At 40.9% G+C, this 22,987-nt stretch overlaps 3 protein-coding genes across 4 annotated transcripts; 2 read left to right on the forward strand and 1 right to left on the reverse strand.

Moving 5' to 3' along the window:
• Positions 1-352: 352 nt before the first annotated feature.
• On the reverse strand, positions 353-2,706 carry cetn2 (centrin, EF-hand protein, 2). Its single transcript, XM_069171439.1, has 5 exons — positions 2,415-2,706; positions 2,072-2,236; positions 1,856-1,984; positions 1,478-1,615; positions 353-1,271 (listed from the first exon to the last, which is right to left on the reverse strand). Exons 1-5 carry the CDS (start codon positions 2,415-2,417, stop codon positions 1,182-1,184), a joined length of 525 nt encoding a protein of 174 aa, XP_069027540.1. The 5' UTR covers positions 2,418-2,706; the 3' UTR covers positions 353-1,181.
• Positions 2,707-3,725: 1,019 nt separating this feature from the next.
• nsdhl (NAD(P) dependent steroid dehydrogenase-like) lies at positions 3,726-7,774 on the forward strand. The gene is made up of 7 exons (XM_069170948.1): positions 3,726-3,951; positions 4,040-4,201; positions 4,937-5,083; positions 5,154-5,282; positions 5,787-5,929; positions 6,800-6,902; positions 7,010-7,774. The coding sequence occupies exons 1-7, from the start codon at positions 3,931-3,933 to the stop codon at positions 7,340-7,342; spliced, it is 1,038 nt and encodes a 345-aa protein (XP_069027049.1). The 5' UTR covers positions 3,726-3,930; the 3' UTR covers positions 7,343-7,774.
• Positions 7,775-10,205: 2,431 nt separating this feature from the next.
• Positions 10,206-22,967, forward strand: znf185 (zinc finger protein 185 with LIM domain). 2 transcript variants are annotated; one of them, XM_069170496.1, is made up of 32 exons: positions 10,206-10,321; positions 11,202-11,262; positions 11,540-11,657; positions 11,753-11,860; positions 11,950-11,976; positions 12,178-12,234; positions 12,329-12,376; positions 12,470-12,541; positions 12,619-12,699; positions 12,900-12,962; positions 13,103-13,225; positions 13,311-13,961; positions 14,538-14,603; positions 14,747-14,818; positions 14,941-15,009; positions 15,229-15,303; positions 15,897-15,956; positions 16,367-16,426; positions 16,910-16,960; positions 17,068-17,112; positions 17,338-17,385; positions 17,842-17,907; positions 18,058-18,123; positions 18,244-18,312; positions 18,629-18,778; positions 19,036-19,077; positions 19,421-19,456; positions 20,166-20,237; positions 20,347-20,421; positions 20,523-20,588; positions 21,662-21,767; positions 22,567-22,967. In XM_069170496.1, the coding sequence occupies exons 2-32, from the start codon at positions 11,253-11,255 to the stop codon at positions 22,663-22,665; spliced, it is 2,751 nt and encodes a 916-aa protein (XP_069026597.1). In that variant the 5' UTR covers positions 10,206-10,321; positions 11,202-11,252; the 3' UTR covers positions 22,666-22,967. The 2 variants fall into 2 exon arrangements, with proteins under 2 accessions (XP_069026597.1, XP_069026598.1); XM_069170497.1 differs by lacking the exon at positions 15,229-15,303.
• The last annotated feature ends 20 nt before the right edge of the window (positions 22,968-22,987 follow it).

Genomic DNA, 22,987 nt, shown 5'->3' on the forward strand with positions numbered 1-22,987 from the left:
ACTAATTATTTTGAGATGATTTTTGAAAGCTTATCATTTTTTTCCTGTGCTGCTGGCTGTAAATCTTCCTGTTGAACACAGCAGGACTTTGCACATTTAATACACCACACTTTAATATGTACTTGCTTGAAAAAGTAAGGTTGGACAGCCGAGTCCATAAACCATGATAAGGTAGGACCATCTTCCTGCAAATTGTTTGCATTTCAAAGGCAAACATTGTGTTTTATTAGTGGCAGCGTAATAAATCCAAGCTTGATATGAGTTCCAGAAAACTGAAATAAAAACAGTCAAGCTGTTCAAACACAGGTGACGAGAAACGCTTATAAAAATGAAGAATAAAAGACAGGACAAGCTGCTTTGATATATTTAATTTGTACCTCAAACACTAATATGCTGTTCATCTACTTATTAATTCACCATATATTATACAAAACATTCAAGAATACAGAGGAGAAAATATGCACAACAGAAGGATAAATACTTGATGCTACAAGAAAAATACATCAACAATCATAGTTTAAAGACGGAAGGAGCTGTGGGGAAGGTGTGCAGGTCAGAGAGGTCGGGCAGCTTCCCTGATCGTGATGATCGCCCCTTCAAAAGAGGCACAGGCACCGATCCACAGGCAGCAGCGTGGAGATGAGACGGCACTCCCCGGTCCTCAGCAGTCAACCAACTTCTCACGTTACAAATTTCTCAGGAAAAGCGGTATAAAAAGAAACACTGGCATTACCAGCATAACACAAAAACAATCCACAGACGTATCTGACATAATGCACAAACTGGAACAAAGCATTGGAATGTACTGGGTTTGTCACTGTGTTGAGGCAGGCACTGAGATTTCTTAACGGTTAACCTACACGGTATCATTAATATCAATATATACTCTTCATTAAAGTATGCAGCATTCCAAACAAGAGAGCACTCTCTTATTGTTTTGACAAGATGCGATGTAAATTATCATGAGAATTTGGCATTTCACCTTGACTTCTTGTTTAAGTCAGGTTCCTTTCGATGGATGTGGCTGTTAAAAGTTTTGATTGACTCGTTATAAGTACAAATGTATGGCACCACACAGTAACAAGGGTTTTTCGAGAAAAATGTATGTGCAGCCTTACATGAACAACCCTCACTGTTCCCCTCGACACTGCATCACCTGACCTTAACATCATGCAATCGCTTTAGTACAGGCAGGTTTTCTTCATGATGCGCAGGAACTCCTGCTGGTTCACTTCTCCGTCTCCATCTCTGTCCGCTTCATCTATCATTTCCTTTAAAACAAAACACACGATGTAACAGGAGAAAAGAAGAACCGCGGGATGGAGAAAGCACGAGAAAACGATGTGCTGACATTATTTTAAGATAGCAGTAATGCTGTAAGTAAGTTGCAGTAACCGGCTTTTATTTTTTTTCATTATTAGCAGGTGGAGGTGTTATTTATCTGAATACTGTTTGATTACATAATGTTGTGCCTCACCTGCAGCTCTTCATCTGTCAGGTTCTCTCCGAGCTCTTTGGCTACTCTCTTCAGATTCTTGAACGAGATCTTGCCCGTCTCGTCGTCGTCAAACAGGCGGAAAGCTTTCAGGATCTCCTCTTTGGAGTCCTTCTCAGCCTAAAATCATAAAAGATGAGGAGTAGTTTTACAACTGAAAAAGAAACAGACAACCAGTATACTCATTGAGAAGGTACAGGGGTTAAGATGTGACCCATTGCGTAATAAATCAACTAGCTTTAGGTCTGGATTCTTCCATCAGAATGGCAAAACTAGTGACGCCCTTTAAAAACTAAACACAAATTTAACACTGCTTGATTTACAAGTATTGGGACACAATATTAAATCATACACATCTACCATTTTCTGTGTCATGATGGAGAGGAAGTCAGCGAAGGAGATCCTTCCTGTGCCATCTTTATCCACTTCACCAATCATTTTCTTGATCTCCTCTTTCTTCGGTTCAAATCCCAGAGCTCTCATTGCAACCTGGCACAGGGTTAAAAAGGTAGACGGTGAAACACAACATATCAAGGGACAATTTCAATGAGATAGTCAGTGTTTGAGCCGTTTTACCTTGAGCTCCTTTACATCGATGTACCCAGAGCCATCGGTGTCGAACAGCTCGAAGGCCTCCCTGATCTCCTGCTTCTGCTCCTCAGTCAGCTCTGGCTTTGGGGTTGTCTTCTTGCGAGGAGGGGGCACTGGACCCTGCAGGGATGGCCTCTTGGCACTGGTTGCCTGGTGGGGGGGGGACAGAGGAGGAAAAAAACCCCCACAATCTCTATTACAGGATTATGGGTATTTCCCCAGACCTATAATAAACAATGCAGCTGTTTACAAGAATAATAATCTGCAGCTCAAATGCAGCACATTAACATGGATGGTTATGATAAGACTATAAGGCATATTCACTCACCATCAGTTGCTGTGTATTTGACTGACAAAAAGAAAGCAGATCTACGAGGCAATCACTGTTCTCGTCTGAGCAATGAAGCCTCCCTATCACTTAGGGAGGAGGAGATCAGAAAACGGTTTCTGCTTCACATCAATCGCTCGCATTCACTGTTCAGTTACACTGAATGTCGGATCAGTATGTTGTGAATCAAAGCTTCTTGTTTATTTCGCAGAAATACCTGACAAAATGTTGCCGAAAATCACCGTTTCTAGCTGAGAGCATGCACACCAGCTGCTGTCACGGAGGTGGATGCTTGATTTGGTTACCTTCGTCGCCAGCAGACAAAAAAAAAAAAAAAAAGTTGTAGAAGGTTGCAGGCAGGCACAAGTGGGGCATAAAATCAAACGCACCAGTCGGGCAAAGAGCTGATTGGTTGCTGGGAATCATGGGGTCGTTACAAGATCAGAAATACCGAGCTATAGATTGAAGTAAAACCTCGGATATAACCTGGAATATATTGTGGAGAAATGGGGAAGTCTGATGTCATATTTATATGGATAATATATTGTATAATATAAATTGTGCATTTGCTCGTGGTACTCTGACATTGTCTCAATAGACCCTCTAGTGTCAGGTTTTTATAACCCATGATACATGTATTAAGAGAACCTCTTCTGATCATAATATAGCGCATAATAAAGAAATGGATGGTGATAATAAGATGATAGAAATACAATAGAGAACAACATGGCTTGGAGAATTAAAGCTATTTATTTAAGGTGCGCACCACAGAAGAACATGGTACAAATAGATGTTGAAATCTCAAATATGCTCTCAAATGCCTAAACTCTAGTATATAACTGGTTGTTTCTGATTTACAACTGCTGTTTTTTTTCCCACTGTGATGCTATTAATGCTATTATCCCTTTTCTCATTGTAGTTTAATTTTCTTACACGTTTCTACTTAGTGCGGTCTTGTTTTTACCTTTAATCTGAAACGAGCTGGTTAAGTATGTTTCTTTGTTTATTTTAGAACAAGAACAAAACACCAGGGAAAGAGAAAAACGTCCACAAAAGTGGAGATAAGAGATAAAGTTTCATCCTGGTTTTATGCTGTTGGTAAGATACATAGCAGGGGGCGTGGTCTTTGAGCAAGGAGGCGGATCAAATCAGCTTGAGAGTCTCCGATTGGTCCAAATTGTGGCGTTCTTTGACGTATGGTGAACACTATTGGCTCTTCAGAAACGTCACCTTCGCGCTGAGTGCTGACTTGACCAATCACAGAGCAGTTCTCTCTCAGCTGATTCAGAAATAGTTCACGGTTCGTACGTGATGAAGTTAGATACGCTGCTGGCAGGTAAATGAGACCTAAAGTTGTGTAGTTTGCTATTTAATGCTAAAAGCCTTCACATGAATGTCCTTTTCGGAATACAATTAGGAAGACGTCACGCACTATTCTTCCTTTAAAGAAAAGTTTTTACCTCACTGCCTGTGACAAGTCCTGATTGGTTGACCTGTTGGACACTTTTCATTTATTATGGCTACACGTGTTCGACCGGTGAGTAAAACATTGTTAATAGCGAAAATCTACTTCAACCTTTTATGACGTCAAATGCATCAATAATCGTGTTCTGTTTGTTATGCAGAGTAATAAACGGTGTGCAGTCATCGGGGGGTCTGGTTTCCTGGGCAGACACTTGGTGGAGAAGCTGCTGGATCGGGGCTACTCTGTTTCTGTGTTTGACATCCGTCAGAGCTACGAGCTGCCAGGTGTCACCTTCCACCAGGGAGACCTCTGCGACAAGCAAGTGAGTCCTATCACACCTTTTTTAAATTCTGCAAATAACCTTATTATTATAATTATCATCAGTTTGTCGATTAGGCCAAGTTGATTAATCGATAAGCTTGTTTGGTCTTTTAAATTGTCAGAAAATGGTGAAGAATGTCAACTGGTGTTTCTCAAAGCCAGAGGTGCAGCCTAAAATATCTTGGTTTATTCTAACCAACAGTCCACAACCAAAATATATTCAGTTTATTGTCATTGAGGACTAAAGCAGCGTAACTAGAAAATATCCACATTTGAGAAGCTGACATTTGAGGGCTTATTTAAAATGTCTCCATACGATTAATTGATTACCAGTTATTGGCCATTCATTTTCTTTCAATCAACTAATCAATGAATCCACTAGTGTTGCAGATCTAGATCATACTTCTGACCTTTAATTCATGTAAAACTTGCATCAACAAAATGGAACTTGACATTACAAAACATCACAAGAAAGTCTCCACCTGGTAGATTACGGGGCAACATAAAGTAAATAAGTCAGTAACATACAGATCTTGCATTGCAAAACATCTTAAATGTTTAATTATCAGACCTTTTTTTTTTTTTAAAAAGGTTTAGACTGGCATACTTGCAGTTAGATTGCAGTTTGCCAGTTAGCACAAAGACTTGAGAAAAATAAACCTACGCCCTAGACCAAAGTGATTCTTCTGAAGCAAACGTCAAGAGCTGTGGGGTGTCTGTTTTTGTTCTGCTCCAGGCTCTGCTGGCAGCTCTGAACGATGTGTCCCTGGTTTTCCACTGTGCCTCCCCGGCCCCCGCCAGCGATGACCGTGCACTGTTTGAGCGGGTTAACGTTCAGGGCACACAGACTGTTATCCGGGCCTGCATGGAGGCTGGAGTACAGGTGAGGCAGTGTATTTAAAGCTTTACTGATGAAGAACGGAAGAAGACATCAAGCGATACATATTTTCCAGAAACTGGTGGTGACGAGCAGTGCCAGCGTGGTGTTTGAGGGGACAGACATTAAGAATGGGAGAGAGGATCTACCGTACGCCAAGAAGCCCATCGACTACTACACGGAGACCAAAATTGAGCAGGAGAAGGTAGGAGAGTTTTGGTTTTTTTTAAGGTAATGTTCATGTTGTACATGGAGTTTCCATCTTTTATCCACTATGACATGCATGTCCTTCCTCAGACCAAAGTCAATGTGAAATGGAGGTCTAAATCGTTATTATTTTGGGTGGGCGTTTGTCTGTGTTTGACTCAATATGTATCAGTATCAGCTGCAGCTAGCACAAGTTTCAGCTCCTCATCATCTGAATAAGGGACTGAATAATTAACTCAATCAGCGGTTGATTAATTTCCAGAATTCACTTCATACATGATGTGATTAGTGTCAGTACCCTTTTGATACAGTTGTCTTTATTTTCAGTAGATACAACAACATTTTCAGCAGGGTACATCCTTTCTGGACTTCTTATATTTCCCCATGCCTTTCTTAATCAGACGCAAGTTCGAAAGAGAAGATGGCAAATGGCAGCCCTCTTTTGCAACATTCACTAGTAAGCTGTGTGCACATTTTACAATATTGTGTGTTTGTGTTTTAGTTGGTCCTCCAGGCGTGTGACAAACAGAAGGGTTTCCTCACAGTAGCTATTCGGCCTCACGGCATCTTCGGTCCTCGGGACCCACAGCTGGTTCCCATCCTGGTGGACATGGCTCGCAGGGCCAAGATGAAGTTCATCATCGGGTGAGTTGCAGTGGTAGCCTTTTCATTGACTGCATCAGTTATACCAAACCAAATGCTTTCATGTGAGACAACAAAATGATAGGAAGACCGCACGACAATCACTTTAGCAACTATCTCTGTGATATATTACTACTGTATTTAGTGATTGTTGAAGAGACAGAATTTAACATTAATCAGTGCTTTTTGAAGGGACAGTCCACAGATTTTTCAACATACAGTTTAAGACTTATCATAGGGAGTACTGTTGTGGGTTGGATGCTGCGTTCTTCATCTTTGGAGGAGCTCGGAGTCTGGAAAATAATCCGCTTGGGCTCAAGGCGCATATTTTTGACACTAAGTATGTGTTACAACTAAGCCTCTCACAATTGCCTGACCGGGATCATTCGAATCATTTTCATTCATCTGTACAAAAACAGCTGGATGAAACTAACAGAAATTGATCACTATTTCCACATCGTTTTTCACAGTTTAAGGTTTGGCTTTTAATGACATCATCTTGTTGTGTGTGTTTCTTCTTGAGTGGAAAATTAGTGGCACCAACTGTTTATCTTGAGGCACTTAACTTCTGTGGGCATCTATTAACATAAACATCATGGATTTAGTTCAAAGCCAAACATCATGGGCAATAAATGTCTCTTTTAAATAAATACATAAATAAATAAAAAATTACAAGATAAAGAAGATATAACACTAATAGGTTGAATCAAGGAAAGTAAAGAATTTATTTTTGGTAAACAAGACAACAAGTGGCCAGGAAAATTTTCTTCATTCATCTTTTTTTTTTTTTTTTTTTTTTTTTTTTTTTTATAGATTGTTTGTGTTGCTTATTGGTAGATTTCTTCATTTCAATTTTGTCGTTGTTTTCTTCAGTGATGGGGAAAATCTGGTAGATTTCACCTTTGTGGAGAATGTAGTTCATGGACACATCCTGGCTGCTGAGCGCCTGAGATTGGACTCGCCCATATGTGGAAAAGTAAGTGAGAATAATATCCAAATAGAGTCCTTTTGAGTCTTCTTTTTAAGGGTCAAACTTTTTTTTAGGTGCTTGATTTGCACTACTGAATTTCACTTCTCTCACAGCCATATCACATCACCAATGATGAGCCTGTTCGGTTTTGGGACTTCATGTCCGAAGTGTTGGTGGGTCTGGGATACGCTGCTCCTCGCTACCACCTCCCTTACACTCTAGTGTACGTACTGGCCCTGCTCCTCTGGCTGCTCTCCTTGATCCTGCGTCCTCTAGTGTCTTTTAAACCAACCTTTACACCCATGAGAGTGGCTCTGGCTGGAACCCACCACTACTACAGCTGTGAGCGAGCCAAAGAGGACCTGGGCTACAAACCGGTAGTCAGTCTGAAGGAGGGGATTGCACGCACGGTGCAGAGCTACTCTCATCTCAGACACGGGGCTTGATGGTAGAATGGAGATAGAGACTAGCTGAGACATGTAAGGCTATGGGTGTCACACTCTTGATGTGAGTAAGATGATCAGGTTACACTGACTGGATAATTCAAAGTTACGGAAGTGATTCTTTATTCAAACCTCACCATGTGGAGCATTTGTGTGCCTTTTCAGTTTTTATGTACTATTTCCACCAGCAGATGGCAGCAAACGGTCTTGGTATTGGTCCACCCATTGTAGTCTGATTTTACACTCACTGAACAGCAAATGTACCATTTATTACAACATGAATTGACATTTCATTCAATACAAAACATTTTCTTTTTTGTGTTTCCCCCAAGTGCTGTGTTCATGTTGAAATGCTGCTGTCAAGATGTCTACATGCCTTAATACATTCAACTAAATGAAACGTGTGAAAATGCCTCTTAAAATAAACCATGGTCAAATATATGTAACCAGTGATGTGTACTTTTGGTTTTGTTGCTTTTTTGCCCCTGAGTTCTAATTAAGTGAAATCTCTAGCGATACTTGAGACAATAGTGTTTCCACATTTGTTCCAATAGTTGGCAGTGGACGACCCTTTACCGACATAACATGACGATGCCCTCGTGCACAAAGCGAGGTTAATTAAGAAATGGTTTCTAGAATTTGGTTAAAAAAGAACTTAAAACGGCCTTCAGAGCTCTGACCTCAACCCCATCAAACACCGTCGGGACAGATTAAAATGCTGATTGTGAACCAGGTCTTATCACCAAACATCTGTGGTTGACCTCGCTAATGCTCTTCTGGCTGAATGAGGGGAAATCCCTGCAGCCAGGTTTTAAAAATGATGTGGAAAACCTACTCAGAAGAACAGAGGCTGCTGCATAGAGCAGCATATTACTGCCTGTAGTCCATGCATCTTCAAGTCTGTCCTGAAACAATCCTCGCATACCAATATGTGCAGTAAAACTTGTTTTGAGTGCTATAATTGTTCAGACTGTCCAAATTGCCCATGAAAAGGTCCCTTACTTGTGATTTTTTTTTTCTCCCCCAAGCAAATATATGACTTCGTCTATCTGTGATGGACAAATCAAATGAGTATCTTTCAAACTTAATGTGTTTTCTTCGTCCAGTACAGTGGTTTTTGTAACTATTGTCCATCACAGCTAAGCCAGGGAACTCTGTCTTGAGCTCTTCATGGCTATTCTGACAGCAGAAATAATTAAAAGCCACCAAGAACTGTTTCAGTGTACATATGGGCGTGTGAGCAGTGGCATACTTCTCATGTATGAGCTAATGTTTAATGTCCCTAAACATTTGACCATAGATTTACATATATGGGACATTTTTAAAGTTCCCAAACAACCATTTTGTATCACGAGTCTGATACTGCAGTATCGCTCCACTGTGGTATTAGATACTGTAAGTCATTAGGATGGCATGTGAGTTAGGGAAGTTGTGAGAATGCTATTCAAAGACTGCCATTGAAAACAATGATGGGATGGGCAATGGAAACACAAAATCTTTATAGTGCCACATTCTGTCTGCCATTTTGATGATAATGAAGATATAAAAAGTTGTGACTGATAAAAATGGTAGATACTGGAGTGCCTCATTTCCACAGTATTCATGTTAAATGTATCGGTTAATTACATTCAGTGGTTTTTCCTTTTCTCAGTGTAGCATTGTTGTCATTCAGTGTCTTGGTGTGGTAATAACAAGGTGGGGGTTAAGTTCAGACACTTTGCATTCTCATTTTAATTCTGCGCAAGTAGCACCCTAATGATTCACTGTGAGAGTCAGAGCCAGAGGGCAAGGCCGTTAGACTGGTTTCTCGTTGAAGGGATAGAGGGAGAGGGATTCAGGTAGATAATAGACTTAAGCGTTCACACTCCCCTGCGTACTCGCCTGCGTGCTCACCAGACTGAAACTTTGGTTCTCAGATTTGACCAATTGCGAAATCCATTCACACCATTTCTCTGATTTGAAAAGGCTCTAAAAATGTGCAGTGCTCAGCATGTGTCAGATTATTTTTTTTTACAGACAGTGGTAAGTTTATCTCTGTGTAATATTTTTAAAGAGTGTTAACTGTGGCCAATAGCTCAGAAAGTCTTGTTACATTCATTGAAAAGAATTACCTGACAATTGTAGGTATGTTATACAAACATCGACAGTCACTCAAATTGAACAAACCTTTTGTTTACAAGAGGCTTTCATCTGTTTTCCTAACATGAATAAAGTACAAAGTTAGTCATAATTGACCTTTCCCAGACTGTTTATGGAAGAAATTGGATCTTCAAGGCAATGCTTTGCGTAAATGCAATTTTCTGGAGTAAGAAAACACATGAAAGTACTCCAAATCTTCATGTCAGACATAAAATTATAATTCTAAATGTTGTCAAAAGGTTAAGATACAGGAGGCTTTTATGTTTTATTCAAGTGTGCACCACTGTTTCTGTTTAGTATCTGGGTTCAGTTCTGCGTGGTCTTGATCTTATGATGATGTGTGTGCTTGCTGGGTTTTCCTACCCAGTGAGCGTGAGATGAGCGTTCCCACAGGAGATGTTGCTGCGAGTCTCTTCATTTATGTATGCCATGCTGGGCACCTTGTCATCGCTCTCTCCCACTTTGCCTCGCTCGTTCTCAGAATTGATTGCCAGCCACCTGTGCGACAGGTATGTACTTGCTGACTCCCCTGAACAAAGCACAAATGTAGTAACAAAAAAAAAAAAAAGGAGTTCTTAGCAACCTCTGCTACGCACACACGTACACACACACACAAATGGATAAACAAACACGTACTGCTCCACCCCTAATCTGCCTTCCTTGACTAGCCGGGTTTGTTAGTGCTCACGCCCGTACCTGTTCACCAAAGCACATGCGCTGAGACACCTGCCAGACAGAAAAGGACTTTCTCTCTGTTCACACCAGTCGCTCTCGGTGGGACACTTTCACAGATTCTCTACTTACCGCCTGGACGTTGCTCTGCTGGATATAAAGTGATAGCAGGTAGGTGCTCTGTCCATTCAGGTGTTTTAGTTATTCCCTACGTAACTAGTCATCTTGAAAGTTCCAGTATTTCGAATGTAAACGTGATTAGTCATGTTGTATAAACTGTCAACAGATGATTATCTGCGTTTTCCCTCTCATATTTCTGGGCGATTGCTTGTCAGTAAAGTTGACTGTCAAGCTCAGTGCTTGCCTTAAATGTTATTTCCCTTCATTAATCATTATCTTGCGTGAACTTGTATACTAACTCCAGGATAAATATTCTTTCTGTGCCCTCAGTGTGTTTTTATTGTCACCAGTATTCACAACAATATCCTCAAGAGACATTGTGCCGACTTGCTCTGGAAGCAGAGAATTAACAACCCCAGGAGTTTTAGAGGTTATATTTGCATTCTGAATTTGGCAGCACGCTGCAATTTTGCATAAGCTGTAGTCTGTGCCTACTTTCAGATAAGCGAACACTCCTCAGTTTCATCAGTATGTTCCTTTTCTTCTTTACTTCGATGTGGAAGTGGGTTTGCGTCTGAGCAATCCATCTCTTTACTGTAAATACCTCAGGGGTCAACTAATTTGGGAATGAGTTGTTGTTTTTTTTTATCAACGTAAATCATCATCTGCCAATATATGTATCTAAACACAAAGTGTGAGATAAGTGTGGGTCTTTTCATTCATATTTAAGCAATAGCAGTGTTTTTTGGAAAGTGGTAGAACAGGATGATCTGCGTGTTTAAAGGATGAGACTGAGGAATGCTTGACACATCACACGTTCCTCATTGGGAGGGGGCGTAGCGTGGGAAGAACCATTTTGAGACTGAGTTCAAATATGTTTTTGTTATAAATATTTCTTTAACAAGATTTCTGTCACCAATATATCTTTCAGGTGGCCTGTAAAGAAAGCACAACAAATAAGAGAGAACCGTCAAAAACAACCATGTCGAAAGGTAAGCAGACTGACTCATCTGATCTGAATGTGAGATGACGTGTTTCCTCTGATGCAAACTGAGATTATCATTGTCTCTCTGCCAGGCTCATGACTCGCTTATCTCCTTGCCCTGCTTTAATGAAAAATACAAGTGGTTGATTATTTGGTGTGTTTCGGCCCAAAGGTGTATCTTGCATGTTATCAACCACGCAATGATTAAGATGTCATTATGATGCAGCCCACAGTGTAATGCAGATGCTGTGTGGTTATGTGACGTGCACATGTTTGTGTCTCAGAGGGAGACAGAGCATCTGTGTTGCGGACCACCAAAGTCCGGACCAAGCTGAAGGGAGACGCCAGCTGGCTGCAGCAACGGACTGAACATGAGGCTGAAACCCAGGAGGAGAAACCATGGTAAACCACTGTGTTTGAATAGATTTCTGTCCATGTTGTGCTTTAACTCAGTCACGTGAACAGACAAAAACCAAGTCCCTGTGCATCTTTTGCAGGCTGGCAGAAGTTCGAGCCAGACGTTTGAATGGAGCCCCTGATGAGATCAGTCCAGTTTCTTCACCAACAAAATCCACTCCGCCACCCATAAATACTGACGCTGAAAGGTAAAGACATGTTTCTAATGTCACAGGCTTGTCTACCAAGCACTTTGAAAAATAATTGTGCTGATAATGAGTCTCTCTTTTGAACTCAGAGCGCCAACATCAGGATTCTTGATCAGGTAAGAACATTTTGAAAACCTCCGTCTGGGCTCGAGCTGTACAATAAACATCTAAAAAGCAACGATTTAGTCGATTTGAGAGCAGAAACCTTTTTCAAAAGCAGACATATAGATGTGAAAGCACTCAAAATGTCACTACATGGAACCATAAATTACAGAAAGAAAAAAACTAAAAACATTTGTTTTTTCTTTTTCTTTCAGAGGCGTTTTTACTAAACTAGACAATCCTGCTTCATCCTCAACATCTAATGGCTTTAGGTCAGAGTTTGTTTTACTTGGATAATCAGACATAACAGAATAACAATAAATGCACTTCCACATGAATACGATCTGTTTTTTGTTTTTATTCCAGCAAAACAACACAATTCACCAAAAAACCTTCAGAGAGCTACAAGAAAATGTGAGCACGCACAAATCAGATTCACAATTAACTGCGAGCAGCCGAGTGAGGATGTATTTTCATGAGGTGTATATGTGTGCTTCTGTTCCTTAGAGCCCCCCACACTGTGAGGCCCACTTCAGAGAACCAGGAGGGCCATCTTAGCCTGGAGGAGCAGGAGAAACGGTAAGACTTTCCTCACAATCTGAAGTCACACGCCCAGCAAAGAGATTACATTAACATCATAATGATTTATTTTGCAGGACTGAAGCAGCCAGCAATGTTCTGAAGAGATCTGCAGTCAGGCAGCGGTCTTATGTGCTTTCTGCTGCCAAGATATATGAGTACGTATGTCTTACGTCAGTCTACTACTGCGTATTGTAGGATTAAACTTGTTTCTGTTATTCTTAAAAAAAAAAAAAAAAAAGAGTTGGATATTTTTAAAACTTCCCAGACTTTGAGAAATTGGTTTCATCATCATATGCTTTTGAATATTGAGCATTTATGGAGGTATTTAGGAAAATGATGTGTTGGAAAACCACAGGTCTAAAGACAATGAGCCTGACGCATCACTGGTCAACAGCAGTCCATCATTTGTGGCTAAAAGGTAAACGCTTCTTCGACTATCTCTGGCCCTGGAGCCGAAAGAAACAGACAACATCTGTGAACTATTTTACATGTCCCTACAACCAACTCCACACAGCCATTTATATGCGTGTGCATATGTGCTTGACTGTGAACACACAGGGTGGAGATTACTGATGATGGTGAGAGCGCTGTGACTCCAGCACCTGCCAGCGCTGCGCCACCATCCCCCGTTGTTCCCGTCACATCTGTTGCCTCCGCGCCTGAGCCCAAGCCATGGAAAACGTAAGTCCTGGGCCCTGTTTCTATATCCTGTGCAACAGGCGACTTCTGTTCCTTCAGTTTCATTCATTATCTGTGTGGTCTACAGAATCAACACCAGTGTTCAGGCTGTTAATGAGCCGGTGGCTCCAAAGGTGGAGGAGACCACCCCAGATCCTGTGAAAGAAGACCCCCTTCCAGAGTCTGTTATGGAAAAAGATCCATTTGAAGGCATGAAACCAGGCTGCACCAAGGTGGCCACTCCTCTGCCTGAACTAATCACTGAGTGCATTCAAGCTGTCTCTACAGAGCCAGAGCTTGAGGATTCAAACTTTTCTGGGCAGGCTAACACCTCTCTGGTTGAACTTTCTTCACCAACACAAGGCCCAATATCACCTACTCCAGCATCCCCTTCCCCAGCTGTCCCAGTATCACCTGCTCCTGCGTCTCTTGACCTGACTTCAACCGTCCCAGAATCACCTGCCCCCATGTCTCCTGATGTGACTTCAACCGTCCCAGAAACCCCTGCCCCCATGTCTCCTGATGTGACTTCAACCGTCCCACAATCACCAGTTCAAGTACCTCATTCCACAGTGTCTCCCCCTCCAGCATCTCCTGCCCCTGTGACACCTGCTCCAATATCACCTGCCCCAGTGTCTGCTGTAACAGAGCTCACAGTGAAGATTGAACCTGAACCTGCAGCAGAGCCTCAATCTGACCCAGAACCAGAGCCAGAGCCAAAACCGTCTCCAAATCCAAGGTCAGATTTCCACTCACCAGAATGCTTCAAAAAGCTGTCACATTTTAACATATTTATATTTTATATACAAAGATAAACTTTATAACATCTTATATTGTGTATTATTACAGATGAAACTACCAAACATTAAAAAAATATATAACTTAAATAAGCTGCACTTTTACCAATGACAGTAGTAGAATGCTACTTACACATTAATGCATCAGTCCTAAATTTGTAATTCTCTCAAATCAATTTTTTTTTAATGCCATTTAATGGAAGATGTTTATATTGAGTTAATACGATTATTATATTATATCTTATTATATTGAGTTAATACGATTGAATTAATACGATTTTTACTTTTAGTATAAGATCTGAAGACTACTTTCACGACCGCAGCAGTATAACGTATAACTATATCATCTCTGCGATGATGAACTCAAACATCAACATTATTTTTAAGGAGCACTCTAAATGTGCTTTGAGGTGAAGTTCTTTGTGTATGAATGCGGTATGTTCGCTTTCATTCTTTCACATGCGTGATTGAAAGCTGACCTGGAATGCCAAATGTTTGTTGTCCGTCTATTTTCACAGCTCCGGTGTTGAAACGCTCACCGCCTTGGCCGACACTCTTATTTCTTTCGGCGCAAGTTCACCCAGGTATTTCCAGAAAAAGATGAAAGTAGCAGAAATCAATGTGCCATTTTTTAGTTTTTAGTTTTTTTTATCCCTGGCAGTAACATGTTAGTGCCCACAGCCTCGACAATATGCCATCTGATAATAAGAGTTTACTTTCTGTCCAGCTTCAAGGATGACGAGCTAGCTCTGGCCAAGGAAAAAGGAACCTCAGTGGACAGTCGCACCACAGAGAACAGGTATAAAACCCAACAACTTCCTCATTCATGTCATTGCAGGGTTGGCAAGGAAACAGATAAGGGCTAGCTGCCATTGCGTTCGTGATATATAATTATATTTTAATGCACTCTTTATTTTGCAGTGCTGAACCAGCTCCAGCCCTCAGCAACGGTGAACCAATGACAGATGATCTCCTGGGTTTCAGTGATGGGTTTGTTAAAAATACATTCTTACTGATTGTGCAATTAAACAGTTCTCACATTGGAAATTCTTTGAATGTTATCCACAAGGTGGCAGTGTTGCTCTTCTTATGATTCCCCTCAACTCTACCTCATCTGGCCTGTTCTTGCTTTGAAATCTCCTCTGAATCCCGAATCCCCCTTTTGTTCATCAACTTCTCTTCCTCCTTTTCCTCCGTCCACCCCTGCAGTCCAGAGCAGCCGGCAGAGCCTGTTCCCCCCAGCCCAGGACGCTGGAGTCAGGATCTGCTTGGCGGACTAGACAGGTATAGGAGCCCCGTATACAGAGCTACGTGAAAATCAATAGTTTCCTTTTCAGGAGCAAGCCAAACTATCACCCGAAGTTACCTTGCTAGGGTTGGATATAGAGTTTCAAAAGGGGCTTGCGCACAAACTCTGCACTGCAGGTGACTTATGTGTTTGATGTCTTTAGTGAGGCAAACCCAGCCAAGACCAGCAGCACCCTGGATCTCCTGGCCAATGATGTCATTGTAATCAACACCGAGGCACGCAGATGAGAATGAGACAGACATGTGACGGCCTCTGCTCCCCATCTTGCCCTCCTTTTGTACCGTTCATTTTGTATTACAACAAGGGGACGAGCATCCCAGCTCCACGAGTTGTAGGATTTTTAATAAACCCCATCCACCTCAAGTGTGATGCATAAATCAGGGCTCCTCTACCTCCTGCTATCTACTTTAACCCCTGCTCCGTGTCCGATAGTAGCAAAGTCTCAGATTCCTGAAGCGACCGAACGATACTTTGAAACAGAAAGCCACGTTTTATGTGCAGCACGACTGGGAATACAGGAGAATGTTCTATACTGATTAGTATTGCAACTTTGTTTTGTCTCCACCAGCCTCAGCATGCAGCGAGAGGAGGAGAAGCAGACAGATGAGACAACCAAAGAAACACAAAGGTAGGGGGAGGTGACAGGCTGCTCTTAAACAATTATCTATCTATGCAAAGCTATTCCTTCGAAGAAATGCATGCTGTTCAGATATGCCTTGTAATGATTTATACTAACTGTGCCCGCAACTGTGCTGCCTGCCGTCCCCAGAGACAGTCGCCGTAACGACCAAAACTGTGATCATTACTGGCAAAAAGTGTGTCAACGCACACGCGTATACAAAGAAAAGCTCTGCACTGTATTCAGATGGTTTTCATGCTCGTTATATAGTTCAGTGGATTTTGAGCTTTTCTAATGGACTGCCATTATAAATAGTGTATGAGAACAACCACACTAACCTTTACTTGCCCTCTTTTTTCTTCCCATCATGCCGTTCGTCTGTCCCACCTTTCTTACTTTTCTGTCTTGCCCTCGTGTAGCAAAGAGGACAATGCTGATCCCTGGAGCTCACGTGCGACAACCACAGTCACTGAATCAAGGTAGTTTATTTGCTGCCATGTTGCATATAAGCTTGTAGTGTAAGTGTTTGAAAAATAGTTTGCCACTCTGACACTGAGAGAAAAATAATCTCCCTCCACTGAAGTAGGTAATTTAAGTTTAATGTGTTTGGTATAATTCTCTTTAGAAAATATGTTCTTGTTGTTAAAGGATCTGACTTGATGATGATAATAATGGTTGGATTAGTGTAATTGGTATAGATTGGATTTAGAGTTTATTTTAGGTGAAGTAAAACCAAAGTCCACTGATTTTGCTATTCAGCAGTAGAATCGTCTTTCCATTTGTCAAAAGACATCCAGATTCTGATTTTGATTGAGTTCGGTCCCAGGTTCCTTTGTGTCTCTGTTTACCATTCAAACTGCATTAAATCTTTCCATTATGAGTCAATGTGATCTGAATTCTACCGACACAAGATGGGCCATGCTGACAATTGAGAGTGAAATCAGTGTGAAATTGTTTTTCAGCTCGGCTGATCCGTTTGATCCATATCCGATAGGGACCACATCCCCTAACAGGTAATCATATTGGTTTGGAGCTGTGACTGTTTTCCAGCCAGCCAGATAGCATCTCAGCATGCATAATGTAGTAGTTTCTGATTATGAGACACTTTTCTCTATTGCAGCTCCTCTGTCCTGCTCCAGCCCCTCTCCCATACTTCCATCAACAGGTACATGAATAATAATGCAAATTCTCCCTTCCATATATTGTAACATCTCTTTTGTAGTACTGATGGTATCCTGTTACTACATACTGTCCTCATTGGTGCTTCACTTTGTTAGTTAATGCAATAATTATTATTCATAATCAGCTGCTATTATGCTTGCCTCCTGCGGTGTGTCTACAGTTAATCTTTTTGATATGCTCATGTTGATTCATTTTTTTGTTTTTCCAGTGAATTACCAACTTCTCCGGAGAATAAAGACACAAGTCCAGAAATAAAGTAAGTTACTTATTGCATATCCAACACTTTATCCATGATTGAGTGTCTGTGATATTTTCAGTATTGATTAATCTGTTGATTGTTTTTCAAGTGTAGATCAGAGCTGAAAATAATCTATTAGTCAATAAGCCGAAAAATACAAACTAGCTGAGTAATTTTTCAAGCAAAGATGGATCCAACTTATATTATCTTTGTATATTGAAAATCTTTGGAGTTTTTGAGAAATTGAACAAATAAAGACATGTGAAGACATCAACTTGGGCTTTGGGATAATAGTATGGTCATTTTGTCTGTCTTTCCTGACATTTCACACATAAACTAACTAATGGAGAATATCAACTGCTGATTGATTCAATTCTTCTCATTGAAAACAATTAACTTCAGCTTTAAATTAAATGAACCGGCAGTTTTTATTTCTATCTCATGTTTCTTTTGTTTTATTTTTGTGTTTGACAGCATGAGCAGTAACGCACTGGAGTCCCTTGCAGACGACGTAATCCCGATCAACACGGACACCACAAGGTATTAACCCGAGTGTAGTGCATAACTGTGTAATCTGTACATGGGAGATAGAAAAATGTGAACCAGCAGCAATCGATCCCTCCAACAGACCGTTGTCTGATATGTTTGATCTGTCACAACTTTCTGCTCTCTCTCCAATTTCAATCTCAGCACTCGGCGGCCATGGGCACGCAGATGGGAAACCACCACACCTCAGCAGACTAACAAAGAGGACAGGTGATGACACACTTTGATTTACTCTTACACTTCCACACTGAACACTGCCATGCTTCATTCATCCACAGCCATCCATGTCCATTACATGCTAAAAGCCTTTCAATGTATGTCCCCGCTCAGCCGAGAAGCTGAACCAGAAGCGGGAGGCCGAGCTGAAGACCCACAGACGCTGGTCATGTTTGAGAGAAAGTAAGTCATCTTTTTATTAAAAGCTCTGGGTGCATATTGGCTCCTTTTATACCCATACCCTCCTTCCCTTTCACTGTTATGAAGTAACAAGGCTCTTGCAGTATCTACTCACTGAGCCAGAAGACATTGTGCACTGGTGCTAAGGAAAATAGGTCAGATATATATTTGTTACAACTTCCCCTCACAATTGTGGTAAACAGATCCCCTTCCAGCCTTTTCTTTTCTTCTTTTTTTTTTTTTTTTTTTTTTACAATGTATAGCATATGAATTTGTCATCCTCTCATGCTACTATGTCATGTCTTTGTTTGTGCTCAAGGTCCACTGAGAATGACTCCCCGTGGGACAGATGGACATCACCCACTGTCTATAATATCACCAATACTACAGAAGAAGAAGAGGAGGAGGAGGAGGAAGAGGAGGAGGAGCAGGAGGAGGAGCAGGAGGAGGAGCAGGAGGAGGATGACAGGTAGCTCAACTATGGCTGAGCTCATGAAATGCACATTAAAGCATTTATTTTTTACTATTTTACGAGGATGTGACTAGAGCTCCTTAAAATTCAGCGGCTGTCAACCATTTAATTGAAAGCCGGTGAAACACACACTGAAACTTCCTCACGGCTCAGTCTGAGAATAATCAACTTTCCGTACTTGTTATTTTTTACTGTCACTTCTCTACGTCTGCTGCCAGACTTATTATAATGCAGGAATGTCCTCTGTTTTGCAGCCCCGAGGATACACGCACAGTAACAACCATCACCACAATCAGGTTGGGAACAACTTTTGAAATTCCTAAAATTCCCCCCATTGTCTGATCAAAAGCTGGGTAGATTAGAAAGATTTACAGTAAGAGCTTGAGAGGTGTGTCGGCGATCTTTACAATTTCAATACATGGGAAGAGGGCTCTTGATGAGGCAATGCAGTGGTGCTACAATAGAAAACAGTCCTAACCTGGTCAGTAAAATCTTGACCCCAGTGGAGCTGTGAGTCAGAAAGATCTCCTTCATACACTTATAAAAAACTGCAGAACTCTTTTTTTGCCAGCGCCTATCTGACTTGTTGACTGCAGCAGCCTACAATTAAAGTCTAATACAGTTTTCTATACTTTCCAGGGACATACAGGGCGAGCCAGAGCCGGCCATGGATCGGTAAGTTTATGATCTTGTTAACATCACACAGCATAATACTTTCTCTGCTGTGTATTTTTTTTCTACTCTCTGGTCTGTTGATTTTCTTACTTTTGTGAAGAAACTCCTCTTGACTGGACCGTTTTGTCTTTTATGACTGTTTTAAGCAAGGATGTGCTACTGCATGGAAAATAATTGCACCCGTTACTTAATGAGAGGAATAAATGCATAAATTAAGCATCTAATATTTAGCTCGTGGTTTTTTTTTTTTCACACTATCACCTAAGTAGCAGATCTGCGTTTGTCTCTCTGTAACACAGCCGTCTTAGTTTGCCGATGAGAGCTTTAGGCCAAACCCCGTGGGAACGTAGCTATATCCACTTAATACTCAACTGTGGCTCTAAATACCTGCATGATGCATCGGTCCTGATTCAACTCTGTTAGTGGAGTCAAATGACAACACCCGCTCCCCTATTGTCTTTCAATTTGGCCTCATTTCCTTCCCTCTAATTATCATTCTCCAGATGTCAGATTAATGATGTGTATTAGAGATGTCCTTTTGTCAAATCACAGTGTGTTAAACGGCCTTCCATTAACAAGCAACGGCAGATAGTAATTATCTCCCGAGTTACATTTGACAGATGCAGAGTCCTTCTGTATAACCCATCACACTACCAGCATCAGTCAGTGGGTAAAAGATGAGACTAAGGCTGCTGCACTCTGTCCCCAGATCTGAAACCTATTCCAGGACGGTGATGGAAGAAGAGCAGCGTGTCCAGACACCAGAACCGGAGACCAAAAAGTGAGCGATTTCACAAGCTACCAATTTCAATTAAAGTGACAGCTAATATTTATTTTTAACTGTGCATATTGACTTACCGACTGACTTGCTTCATCTGCCTCTGCTTCAGGGGGTTTGTGTATGTGAAGGAGTACGTCAATGCCACTGAGCTGTCCATGCATAACGCCAGAGACTCAGTCGATGGGTAGGATCGATAAATTATTTCCACAATTAAATAATAATATTGATATAAACTTTTCAATGATGCTGTCATGGTGATTTTACATATTGCTCTTGTTTCCATAGTGGGTCCGATTATTTGACCTCCAGCTCCATCAATTACTCTTACAGCAGCCCCTCCACTTACTCCAGGTAACAACACCATCTCCAAACCAACTCGGTTTGAACCGGAGATCCTTTTTTTTTTTCTCTCTCAACACTTCAACAGCTTTCATGCCTAGCTCTTGAAATGAATCAACTGACATTTTCATATCACAAATATCATACCAACTGACATTTCAACTACATTCATCTTTCTTTCCACTCCTTTTAATGCTTTCGCTGACGTTTTAGCTTTCACTGACGTTTTAAATGTTTAACAACGTCCACTGTTCCTGCAGATGTTACTGTCGCTGCTTTCAGATTTTACAACTGCAGATAAACACTTTGACCAGTATCTTCTCCTTTCTGAATATTTTTCATGACTTTCACTTCAACTGACACTTAAAAACTTTTTCAAACTTAGAAGTTCACCAACTTCCACTGTTCCTGTAGATGTTACTGTAGCTGAAAAACATCTCAACTGGTCTTTCAGTTTATGAACCTGAATATTTTTCAGGACTTTTATTTTAGTTGACACTTCCACTTTACATTTGGAGTGACACTTCAACTCCTTTTAGCAGTTTCTGTGCAAGCAATGCTTGAACTTCACTTTCTAACATCATTCAGTACTTACCCTTCAGCTTTTTTTATCACTACCATTTTAACTCCCACCACGGCTACTTTCAGAATATGTATCCTGCCACTTCAACTTTGTTTTACTCTTTTAAATGCATATGTTCAGCTCAGAGCAAATGTATCCTTTCTTCGTAAAAGGATGCATTTTCTAGTTGCTCTTGTTCCCAACGGTTCGGATTATTTCAGCCTCTCAGTTACCCCTGCAGCAGCGACGCAATTGCCTAAACCTTGTTTTAAACCAGCTATAAGCCAGCGCCTTTTCTCCCCCTGCCTTGTTATTTCCAGCTTTTAACAAAACTAGATATGTGTGAGCAGCAGGGCAGAAATTCCACCAAGCCTGCTCATTAGGAGGCTAAGCGGGGACATCAAAGGATTATTTACACTTATTAAATTCCTCACGTATTTCACCAGACAGAGCAGCAGTTGCTTCAAGAGCTGTTCCTGAGTCAGTGGTCAGCCTAACTTGTCTCGTTGCCATGTCTCCCCAGAGGCCCGCTGTCATCCACCTGTATGTACTGTGGAGAGCAGGTGGGCAACGACGCCAAGATCACCATCGAGCACCTCAATATCAACTGCCACCCTGCCTGCTTCAAGGTAATTTATCTGTCTGTTCAAATACTGTCCTCCTGGAAATACAGTTGACGGATGACTAAAATATTCTGATTTGATTTATAGAAAATATCATTTGTTTTCACCTTAAAAAAAAAATAGTGACATTTTTTGAATATTTGTATTCAGTTATTCAAGAGTTGTATGAGCAGATTAATATCACGCTCACATCTTTATGGTAAATATGACATAAACCTAAGCTTAGCATAAAGACTGCAAATAGGGGGAAACGGATAGCCTTCATTATTCAACAGTACCAACAGTTCTATAGCTTCATTAAAAAGCTTCAAGCTTTGTTTCTTTGTGTGGACTATTTTTAAGTGAAATGCACTGACTTCCTGGTCTCTTAAGTGGTTGCCTGGTAACGTGTTAATTGGTGAGCTTTGTGGGTGCTACCTGTTTGTTGCCATTGGATGAAGGCAGATTTTACGCTGAACCGCACCACCTGTTTGTACCTGGTGTTGACTGTCTTATCGAACTCGCAGCAAGGCCGTCTTTTAAGCATGTCTCTCAAACTGTCAAATGATTCATTAAACATTTATTATAACTTAAAATACAATAAATGATGTTTGGCTTTTGCACATTTCCAGTCCACACATGAAAGTTTTAACCATTTTAACCAAAGCTATAGCAGTTTTTCTTTTAACATTGTTATTGATTTGAATTATTTTTTTTATTTTTTATTAGTATAACGGAATTTCAATAATAAAAGTACTGCCCTGCTCATTATTTTCTACATTATTACATTTTCGAATAACATTGCTGTCTTTTTTTTTTTTTTCAGTGTGGTGTGTGTAGTAAGCCCATGGGAGACCTTCTCTTCAGTATGTTTATACACGGTGGGAAAGTCCACTGCGAGAGCTGCTACGCCGCAGTCAACTGATTATCGAAGCTCTTCAGCAGCCTCTTATCCTCGTCGCCTTTCCTTCATGTTCATTTGCATATAAAGTGAGAACTGCGCCGTTCACAGACTTTAGACTGGTTGGTTTGAATTTAGGAATCATAAAGTTGAAGGTGATCAAAGAGACTGTTATAGTGAATATGATTACTTGTTGTTGATGCTTACATTAGGTTACATTTGTAGTGTCTCACACATGTTATACAAGCTTGTGTTTTTTTTGTTTTTTTTCTTGGTGGTGAAAGCTGTATCTGCCTCAGTTTACTATGAAGGATATGTTTGTCCAACATGATGTGCTGCGTGCATA

Source organism: Embiotoca jacksoni, unplaced genomic scaffold (genome assembly GCF_022577435.1).
Source record: "Embiotoca jacksoni isolate LCO1_2020_lvr unplaced genomic scaffold, fEmbJac1.0.p SCAF_5, whole genome shotgun sequence".
NCBI lineage: Eukaryota > Metazoa > Chordata > Actinopteri > Embiotocidae > Embiotoca > Embiotoca jacksoni.